Source organism: Mastomys coucha, unplaced genomic scaffold (genome assembly GCF_008632895.1).
Source record: "Mastomys coucha isolate ucsf_1 unplaced genomic scaffold, UCSF_Mcou_1 pScaffold14, whole genome shotgun sequence".
Classification (NCBI taxonomy): Eukaryota; Metazoa; Chordata; class Mammalia; order Rodentia; family Muridae; genus Mastomys; species Mastomys coucha.
The window spans coordinates 85,550,981-85,562,266 of NW_022196896.1; the positions used below are offsets into that span (position 1 = coordinate 85,550,981).

Below are 11,286 nucleotides of genomic sequence, written 5' to 3' on the forward strand. Positions count from 1 at the left end.
AGAGAGAGAGAGAGAGAGAGAGAGAGAGAGAGAGAGCTGGGGACCATAAAAATCTAAGGGACACCCAGAGCTTAAGGTAGAGAATAGTTCTGCAGTGGGATCAAGGAAGCCATGGACACAGCTTAATCCTACCTTTCAGTAATGAAGTTATGAGGAAGCTGGAGAAAAGCTAACATTCATTCAAGAACATTGTATGGAAGCATCCACTTAGCCTTTGGAGAGTGTTCAGGCAGAGTCAGTGTGATGAGCAGATAGGTTTGGAAGAAAGAAGATACGGTGGCTCACCTCTGAAATACCTGTACCATCCTGAGCTGTGAGGTAACACTCTATCTTCAAAGAAGATAGGAAAGAGTAATGGATACTACCTCAGTGACAGAAACATATAGTGGACTGGAGATGGGTTATAAGAGGAAAAAATGAAATCTTCAGGCTATTTTAAGACATGACCATGGAGGGTAGAGGATGCTAATGAAGTTCTCTTATTTCTGATTGTGTGTGTATGAGTTTGCGCATGTGTGGGCATGTGTAGAGGACAGAGGTTGATTTCAGGTGTATTCTGCCTCTGTCATCTTTGTCACTGTTCTATTACTGTAAAGAGACACCATGGCTTCAGCAATACTTGGGCCTGGCTTACAACTTCAGAAGTTTAGTTCATTATCATCATGGTGGGAACATGGTGGCATGCAGGCAGACATGGTGCTAGAGAAGGAGCTAAGAGTTCTACATCTGATCCACAGGCAGAGAAGAGAGAGAGAGAAAGGGGGGAGGGAGAGGGAGAGGGAACGTGAGAATCCACCTTATGTGGGCTTTTGAAACCCCGAAGCCTACCTCTAGTGACACATTTCCTCTAACAAGGCCACACCTCCTAATCCTTTTAATATTTTTAAATTATGCTGTTTCCCAGTGTAATATATGAGCCTATGGGGGGTGGGGCATTATTCTTCAAAGCACCACACACTCCCTAACTTTTTTTTTTTTTAACAGTGGCTTTTTATTTTTTTATTTTAGGTTTATTTATTTATTTTATGTGTATGAGTACACTATAGCTGTACAAATGGTTGTGAGCCATCATGTGGCTGCTGAGAATTGAACTCAGGATGGCCCTGCTCGCTCTGGCCCTACTCGCTCTTTATATATACTGTAGCTGTCTTCAGACAGCACTGGAAGAGGGTGTCAGATCTCATCACAGGTGGTTGTGAGTCACCATGTGGTTGCTGGGATCCGAAGTCAAGACCTTCGGAAAAGCAGTCAGTGCTCTTACCCACTGAGCCATCTCTCCAGCCCCACTCCCTAACTTTTTTTAAGACAAGACCTGTTAGTGAACCTGGAACTCAACCAGACTAGCTTGCCCGAGAGCTCTGGGGATCCTCTTGTCTCTGCCCTGAGATTATAGGTGCATGCGGCCACACCCCAACGGTCACTGGAGCTCTAGGCTCAGGTCCTCATGTGGCCACACCCCAGCTGTCCTAGGGAATGCTGGCGCTCTAGACTCAGGTCCTCAAGCTTGCTAGGTAAGCACTTTGCTGACTCAGTCATCTTCCTAAGGCCTCACTTCCGATTCCTGATGGAGCAAGGCCCACGGGTAGATACTTAAGAAGTAGAGGACCTTGGCTTTCTCTGTCCAGACTTGGTTAATCCCATTGTAATCTTTGTGTTTTTCTTTGTTTTTTGTTTTGTTTTTCGTTTTTTGTTTTTTGTTTTTTGCTCTCTTTGTCTTTTTTAATTTTTTAAAGATGGTGTCTTAATATGTAGCTTACCCTCAAACTTACAAACATGTTCTCCTCCTGCCTCAACCTCTCAAGTGCTAAGACTCCAATTGTGGCTTTGAGGGACTTGTATCCTAGATGGCACTAACTCAACAAAATTACTTCATCACGCCCAAACCCCGGGGTGTGGGAAGCTGCTCTGGAGCGAGGATCCAAGATCTAGCTGGGCATTAATTGTGAAAGCACTTTCAGGTTTGGCTCTACTCTATGTGTTGGAGGAAGAGACCAGCTTGAGGGGGGTGGAAATGTGAGTGGGTGGTGAGGTTTAGTCAGGCTAGAGTTTTAAGATGCTGTGAGATACCATTCTTCAATTTCCCCGGGGTTTACCACTTACAAAAGCTAGGCAGAGCCTGAGGAGGCAGAGAGGAGAGGGACAGAACAGCAAGTAGGAGGAAGGTGGCTAATTAGCGTACAGTGTCTGCATCCATGCACTCTGCTGACCCACTAAGCATTTCTGTCTCTGCTTGAGATAGCTGGCTCTCTTCCGTTTTAACACGTATTAGGTATTTCCCATTTCCCTTATTTTCAACTTTGAATGTAAGGGTTTTAAGTAATTTATGAAGACAATAATTCCTTTATTTCTTTTTCTCATATTTAAAAACAAAACAAAAATCCATCACTCGTGTGTGCATATGGAGTCCATTCTCTCCTTCCACCTGGATGTGGCTTCTGGGTACTGAGCAGAGGGTCCCAGGTTTACATAGGGAGTACCTTTACCTACTGAGCCACCTCACCTCCTCCTTCATTTCTTCCTCCACCACCTTTAAAAAAAGAGGTTTATTTATGTTCACATGCATTGATGTTTCGTTTGCATGTATGTCTGTGTAGATGTGCCAGATCCTCTGGAACTGGAGTTACAGACAGTTGCAAGCTGCCATGTGGGTGCTGGGAATCAAACCAGGGTCTTCTGGAAGAGCAACTAACACAATGAACTCTGAGCCAACTTTCTAGCTCTGCTTTATTTCTTAATGCCGTTTAAAATTGATTTTCCAGTTGTGTCTCCTGGTATTAAGTTTTAAATGGGTTTGTATCGGAGCCTGGAAGAAAAAAAAGCAATTGTAAACACCAGACTATGATTTCCAGGTCAACTTTGACCTGACATAATGCCAAGTTCATCTGTGGGGGAAAAATTATTTTTCATATCTAAATGAATACAAGTGTACTCCTAAGGATACCTCAAGATTTCACTTTAGATTTTTAGGGAAGGATATCTCCTTCAGTATCAAGGGAACAAGGTGGCAGGAAAAGCCAGAACTCTTTGAGATGCACTCTACTTAAAATACCCACCTTTCTCAACAATTCTAAAAAAAATTTCTCTCTCTCTCTCTCTCTCTCTCTCTCTCTCGCTCTCTCCCCTTCCTCTCTCAAGAGACACTTTCACTATATTCTTTTAGAGAGGAGTGTTTTTGATTTACAACACACAGTGGCTCAAATGTCCTTAGGTATGGTGTTCATTTCTTCCAGCTTTTCATGTTTCAACTTCTGCGGGGCCTGGCGTACATCCACCACCAGCGTGTTCTCCACAGGGATCTGAAACCTCAGAACTTGCTCCTCAGTCACCTGGGAGAGCTCAAACTGGCGGATTTTGGTGAGTCGCCCCTCAGGTCTCCTTCTGGCCTGTGAACAATGGCTCTTCTGTACGCACTTGTTTGAGGCGTTGGTTGCGCTTGCCCTTTGAAAGCTAGAGCCCAAGAGTGTGATGCTGTATGTGCATGTCAAACTGACAGACAGGAAATGTGAGGCAAGAAGGAGGGAGAGTGTGGAAGTCTTTTCGAATTCCATTAAGATTCATCTAGCTAGAGGCCTAAAATAGGTCCCCGTACCATCCCAATGTCACGTTTGATGTAGTGACTTCTGTGGAGTAGACTGTATTTAGGAAATGCTCTATACCTAAGTGAATAATGACAACTCCGTCAGAACAGATCGCTCTCCCAGGATGACAGAGCAGAGAAGTTGACCTGAGAATGTAGCCCGGCCTCCTGCATAAATGGAAATGACACTTGTTCTGTACCCTTAAATGTCAACATCAACTTGACTGCATTCCTCTGTAACTGTCTTTCCACTTTAGCATGTAACATAGTTTATATCCACAGACATGTAATACAGAAATTTATAAGCATATAATATACATAAATACTTATATGTGACTTTAGATTTTATTCTTCATTAGCAGGTAGTTGAGAGTCTGCTTTTGTTTAGCATTCTATTCCTAGTGCAGTACTGAATGTTCAGTAATTTTTTTTAAGATGGGATTTCACTCTGTAGCCCACCATATAGACCAGGCTTGGCCTTAAACCAGCAGCAATCTTCCTGCTCTGTCTCCTAAGTGCAGCAATTACTAGTATGTACCACCACACTGGGCTGACACACAGGGTCTGGTGGTTTTATTGTTTGATTCAGTCTTTTGGTTTTTGTCCGTTTGCTTGTTTTAGACACTGGACTTTGTCCATGCCAGGAAATTGCTCTACCGCTGGGCCGCCTCCCCAGCTCTGACACATCGGTTCTCATGAGACAAGAAACCAGTCTTCTTTGTTGGAAGATGTCAAATGAGATCCAGAGGACTTTGCTCTGTGGTGATGGCTCATCCCAATACATGTGCATTTAGTAGCTAGCTATTTGCCAAGCCAGTTCCTCTTGTTAAGGTTTCCCCAGCGTGGGTACTGCTGTTCTGGGAAATGAGCCACTGATGTACATTTTTGTTTTGCAGAGAAGCACTTAAGAGGAAGTGACCTCAGTCTGCTAACTTGGACCAATAGTCCTTTGTCTTTCTTCTAAACTGGTAGAGAGTGTCCAAGACTACCGAAATGTAAAGCAGACACATTCATCCTGAACCAAGTTATTTCACTGCTCCTGTAGAGACCCGCGGTACAGCGGTAGAGTGTTCTAGAAGCAAGCTTCCTCACCAGAGCAGTCAGAGCTGTCATGGTAGCCCCGTAGTGTCCTTGTCCACTCTTCACTTGTCACGTGGCTCCACCATCCTACAGATATTGCCCAGATATCTCAGCATAGATGTCACCCCCAGCTCATCAGAGCTCGGAGGAAAGAGAGGGACCTGGAGGTTCAACATCACCTCTATTCACACCAAGTAGGCAAGAACTTAGTTACTGACCATACTTGGCTGCCTCTTCTGGTTACAGAACAGGTCAAAGCTAAGAAATCTTCTTGCTGCAATATGCACAAACCTCAGGCTAGTTGAATGCTTCTGGGGAGAGCACCCACCATGGGCGTGTTACTCATCATGTTGTTTATTCTGCTATTACACACTCCCTGGTATAATGTGTCACCATGCTTCCCAAAAAGGATAATGGGGGCTTATCTTTATCCTCTTCGGACAGGTCTTGCTCGAGCCAAGTCCATTCCCAGCCAGACCTACTCTTCAGAAGTGGTGACACTCTGGTACCGGCCACCTGATGCTTTGCTGGGAGCTACCGAGTACTCCTCTGAGCTAGACATATGGTAAGAACTAGTGCCCCCAAAATGAAGATGCCCATGATGGTGGCCTTGCCACCTGTGTTCATCTGGACAACTACTCTAAGATGGATAATCATTGCTTGTGCATTGAAATGTTGAAACATCAGGTACTTTGCAATACATGTCTTACTTGATTTTTGTATCGTGTGGGTTTTTATTGTTAAAGACACAATGGTCCAAAGAGGACTTGCCCAAGGCACCTTCTGTCCCCAGTGCTCTTTCATCATACCCCTCCTAGCTTTCCTGTGGTCAGAGGACAGTGGAAGTCAGTTCTCTCTTTTCATTATAGGGCTTTTGGGGAATCAAACTCAAGTTGTCAGACTTAGCAAAAGGCTCCTTTATTCACAGAGCCATCTGCTAGTCCCATTAGCTTCTAGAGCTATCCCAGTTATGTGAAGACTACATTAGATAGGTAGTGACCTCACAGGCCTAGCCAACTCCTCAAAGGTCATAAAATATATGGACCTTTTCCAAGGCTTTATAGAAACATGGTTTCTATTTCAAAAAAATTAATAATAGTGTTTTCGTATTCAAATTTTTATTTTCAAAGTCCAGCTGTTATTTTATTTGAATGTGACAAAAATAGCATTTTCTTTTTATTGGATAACTGAAGAGTATTTAAAAATTGATTAAATATAATTACATCATTTCCTCCCTTCTGTTTTCTCATTCTAACCCCTTTTATGTTTCTCTTCTCATACCATCACAAATTCATGGCCTCCTTTTCTTTATTTGTTCTTTCAAATATGTAAGAACATGCTGAGATATATATGTGTGTGTGTCTGTATGTATGTGTGTCTGTCTGTATGTGTATGTATCTTATATATGGATATATTGAATATATATAATATTTATCTACACATATAACTTAAATATGTAAATACAAGATGCTGAGTCCATTCAATGTCACCTGAATGTATATGATTTCAGGACTGACCACTTGGTATTGGATAACCAGTTAAGGGTCTGGTCTCAGGGGAAGGCTAATTTTCCAGCTCTCAGTACCATTTCGTAGTTGTCTGTAGTTCCTTGTCTAAGGGTTGGGCCCTGTGAGACTTGCTCCTTCTGCGTTAGCATTCCTTTTGGTGTTCTTGTTTGGATCTTGCTTAAGCTGCCATATGATTGAAGTGTTGTGAGGTAAAGCTTCATCGTCATTTCTAGGAGACACAAGCTCGCAGCAGACTTCCGGGTCCTCTGGCTCTTACAGTCTTTCTGCCCCTCTTCCTCCATCTTCCTGAGCTCCAGGTATAGGAGCCGTGTTGAAGGTGGGGCTAGGCACCCCTGATCTGCTGTACTCTGCAGCTTTACAGCTGTAATGGTCTGTCTGTCGCAAAGAGGAGCTTCTTTGGTAAGGGACAAGAGCCACAGTTATTTGTGAATATAAGGATAAGTATTTAGAATGCAGTTAAGCATTATGCTGGTTTAATAAAATGAGGTTAGTAGGTTCTCCTCTAAGACCCATGGCCTCACTAGGCTCAGTAGTTGGCTAGGTTTTCAGTGCCAGGTATGGTTTCCTTCCTGTTAAGTAGGCCTCAAGTCCAATGAGACAGCTGCTCGTTGCCCCCAAGACATGCATGGCACTATTGCACCCCTGGGGACAGCTTGACCTGCTAGTCCTTGTTCAGGATCACAGGTATCTATCTCAGCTGGGTAGGACTGTACTTGGTTCCCTCCCTTAGCAGACTGCATAGCATCTTCCTCTACTGTAACAGCTCACCTTCAGGGGAGGAAGCCTTCAGATCAGACCCAGCTCAGATCCTCTCAGCCCAGTGTCTGCGGTGCAAGTCAACAATAGATTGTTGTTGTTGTTGTTGTTAAGCAGGTCATTTTTAAGCAGGATTACACTTTCAGATTTCTCAAAGAATTAAGAGAAATCTGAAGACATTTTCCCCCAGGGTAACTGGTTGTAGGCTTCTGAGACCGAGCGCCATTTCTAGAGCTGCTACTCAACTGCTCTGGAGCTGCCAGCCTCACTGTTCTGCTGGCTCGACTTTCAAAGGCCTTCAGCAGGCTCTGCCGGGCTCTGCTCCTAATGATGCCTTCCAGCTGGTGTTTCCCAGGCAGCGGAGGACCTTCTACCCATCAATTTGAAACCTTGTTTTATGATAGAATATTTAACACACACACACACACACACACACACACACACATATGTATGGGCCATTTTGCCCCACCTACCAGGGGACATTTGATAATGTCTGGAGAATCTTTGTTGTCACAGCTGGTGGAAGGCACCGGCAGCGAGAAGGTAGAGACACTAGGAATGCTGTTCAACGTCCTGTACTGCAAAGACAGCTCCCAGGAAAAACAATTATCCAGCACAAAAGTCAGTGACGTCACACACAGAGAGCTTGGAGGCAGCTTCAGAAGCATGCACACAACCTCAGTAACCTCAGTACCATCTGCCATGGCTGCATCCCAGTCCGTACTGTCCCACAGTCGTGGGTACCTTCCTTCCCTGCCAGCCTGCCCTCCGTGGAAGGGGGAATCTACCTGAACTTTTAATTTTCAGTCGCCATCCCTCCCCCCGTTTAGAAATAATAATTTTCTGTTTTGTTTATATTCATTATTACAAAAAAAATCTTTTAACTATTTTACGTTTGCCTACTTTTGATCTTTTAAAAGTAATTTTTTTAAAAGTTACACTTATTTATTTATTTACTTACTTATTTGGGGGCCAGAGATGAGTAAAACAGCTCAAATATAAGGTGAAGGCACCTTGCAGGAGTTGGTTCTACTGCCTGGGTCGTTCAGATGGAATGCGGGTCATTGGGCTTGGCAGCAAGTACATTTAGCAGGCTAGCCTGCATCGTGCCATGGTTAATTTTGAGTTTTATAAAAATAGTGTGTCAGTGTGTGTGGAGGAATGTGTGGGAGGGGAGCGTGTGTGATGGAGGGGGCAGCGTGTGTGGTGGTGAGCTATAACCCAGCACAGAGGCTCATGTGTGCTAGGCAAAGACACTACTACCCAGTTGCGCTTGTTTCTGCTAATTTGAACAGAATTGGAGTTTGTATTTCAGGGCTTCAGGGATTTTTGTCTTTTGATTTTGTTTGTTTGTTTGTTCCATTATCCCCATTACCACCACCACCACACCCACCCCAGGGCTGGCATTACAGGTGTGCACAACTACACTCTAATTTTTCTCGAATATTCACTGTGGGCATATGTGTTTTGTCCCAGAGAATATTTGAATGTTCAACTTCACAAAATAGTGTTGACTTTTTCTAAAGTAGTTGTGATAGTGAGCAGGCCGGTGTCGTGGGACAGCATCTTGGGGACATCCGCACCAGCCTCACTCATCTCACTGTGTAGAACCCCTCATTTACCAGTCAAGTACTTAAAGAGAAACCGTGTGCCACCTAGATTTTCACTCCCTAATGCTGTTGAGGCTGAACATCTTTTCCCGGATTATTTGTTATTTATAAACTTTCTTGTGGTCTGTTTACTTGTATCACTGGTTTACTTTCTGTTGGTCTCTCTGTCTCCCTTTATATTTGCATGTGCAGGTTCTGGTTCCACGGTGAGTACGGAAAGTCCAGAATACAGCTTGCAGGAGTTGGTTTTCCCTTCCACTGTGTGGGTCCGGGGACTGAACTCAGATCGGTAGTTTTGGTAACAGGCACCTTTACTCACTGAGACATCTTGCCAGCCCTGGCACAAAGTTTTTAATTTTTTGTTTGTTTGTTTGTTTGTTTTGTTTTGTTTTTCGAGACAGACAGGGTTTCTCTGTGCCCTGGAACTCACACATATAGACCAGGTTGGCCTTGAACTCAGAAATCCACCTGCCTCTGCCTCCCAAGTGCTGGGATTAAAGGTGTGCGCCACCACTGCCCAGCCAAAGTTTTTAATTTTAACACTGGTGATTTTGTTAAAATCATTGCATTCACATATGCTTCCCCCTTTTTATTTCTTCTTTTAAAAAGTCTTTCCCTGACATCAGAACGATCTGATCTACTGCATCCTCTTAAAGGTTTGGGTTTTTTGTTTGTTTGTTTTTTTACCATGTCTGTGTCTGTGTATATGCACATGAATCAAGGTACCCGAGGAAGCCAGAAGAGGGCGCCAGATCTCCTTTAACTGGCTGTAGGCAGGTGTGTGCCACCTAAGGTAGATGCTGAGAACAGAACCAGTCCCTCTGTAAGAGAAGTACGCTCTTTGACCCGCTGAGCCATCTCTCTAGACCCAGTTTCAGATTTGATTGATTGATTGATGATTGATTTTGGTCTTGCTATGTAGCCTTGATCAACCTCCCCTCAGCCCTCTGAGTTCTGGCATTACAAGTGTGAACCACCGTGTCTTCCTTCTACTTTGACATTGACTTTAATACATGTTAACCAGTTGTCTCATTCCAGTTTCTTATGCTATCTGCCATGCCAAATTTCTCTTTTAAAAAAATATAATTTTATTAATTCTTGGAGAAGTTCATATGTGAATGCAATATATTTTAATCATGTTCACACTCCCCACCATCTCCCCTCCCCTCCACCCAGAGCCACTCCCCAGCTCCCATCCCAACTTCATGTATTGTGTTACTCATAGGTGTGATGCTGTCCACAGGATGGTCAGCCTTAGGGCCACACCCTTAAGGAAACTGACTTTCCCTTCCCCGGCACCCATCAACCATCAGTAGGTCCTCAGCTAGGGGTAGAGGCTTGTGAGCCCTGCCTTCTCCAAGCTGGCAAGTTACTGGCTTGACCTTGTACAAGTCTTGTAAACATGCCAAATTTCTTCTATATCTAGTTTCCACAAATGCCTGGTCTGTTTCCGAACTAGCTCACTATTCTGTCACAGTGAGGTCAATGTATCCATCCTTGTACCAACGTAATAATTTCCATAGCTTTTAGTCATACTTGATAGTTCATAGGACATGTCTCACCTTTCAAGAATCTCATCTCTTCCTTCACACTTCTCTCAAGGACCAGGAAGATGGCTTAGTGGGTAAAGAGCTTGCCACACTAACATGAGAATGAGAGTTTAGATCCCTGGAACCCAAGTTAAAAACAAAACAAAAAGCCAGGCATGACAGCACGCATCTATAATCTCAGTTTTGGGGACTCTGGAACAGGAGGGTCCCCAGGACATGGTGGCCAGCTAGGCTAGCTGAATCAGAGAAGTTTGGGTTCTGTGAGATGCTCTCTTAAAAAAGAAATTGGTGAACGATTGAAGAAGACACTTGATGCTGACTCTGGACTCCAGGCTTCCCGCCCCACTCCACTCCTCCTTGGCACACAGGAACACCACACACACAAGAATGCCTTGACTCACTCCTTTTTTATTTTTGGTATAATCTTAGAGTCAGTGTCTCGAGTTACATAAAAATTCCTAATGGGCTTTTCATTAGAATTGCATAAAATGTATAGAATATTATGAAAATAAGTAGGCTTTTTATTTTTATAGATATGTAAAATATATATAATATCTATATTATGTATGTTATATATTATATATATGAAGAGAGAGACAAAGACAAAAACAGAGATAGAGCGTCTCATGTACTCTTGTAGCCCAGGCTGGTCTCAAACTGTGTATAGCCGAGGATAACCTTGAACTCCTGATCCTCCGGCTTCCACGTCCTTCTAAGTGTGTACCACCGTGCTTGACTTCCAAGGTGTGAGCATGGCTTATCTTTCCATCTGCTTATGTCTTCTTCAATGACTATGGTTTTATAGAGTGTTATAGCTTTTTGTTTAAGGCCTTATGTATCTAAAGCAAAAGTCCTTATAAGTCTCTTTTATTGTTGACTGTCTCCCTTGGTCCTTGCGTATGCTATCTCTCCCCAAGCACATGGCATTTGACAGTTATGTGTTGATTTTCCTGGAATTATCTCTGTGATATTTTTCATCTGTGAAAAGTGACAAGGAAACTTTATTTAAAGCAAAACAACAGAAAAGAAATGATCAGAATACACTGCAGGAAAGCATCAGGGTACATGGGTGGAGACAGGGTACATGAGTGGAGACAGGGTACACGAGTGGAGACGGGGTACATGGGTGGAGACAGGGTACATGGGTGGAGACAGGGTACATGAGTGGAGACAGGGTACATGAG

The 11,286-nt window shown here is 43.6% G+C and overlaps 1 protein-coding gene across 1 annotated transcript in view; it reads left to right on the top strand.

The window, feature by feature from the left end:
* Cdk15 (cyclin dependent kinase 15) overlaps positions 1-11,286 on the top strand; it is an 89,792-nt gene that overhangs the window by 27,855 nt on the left and 50,651 nt on the right. Inside the window, exons 7-8 of the mRNA XM_031368842.1 lie at positions 3,231-3,354; positions 5,102-5,222. Coding sequence (XP_031224702.1) covers positions 3,231-3,354; positions 5,102-5,222 — 245 coding nt within the window. The remainder of the gene's footprint in view (positions 1-3,230; positions 3,355-5,101; positions 5,223-11,286) is intronic.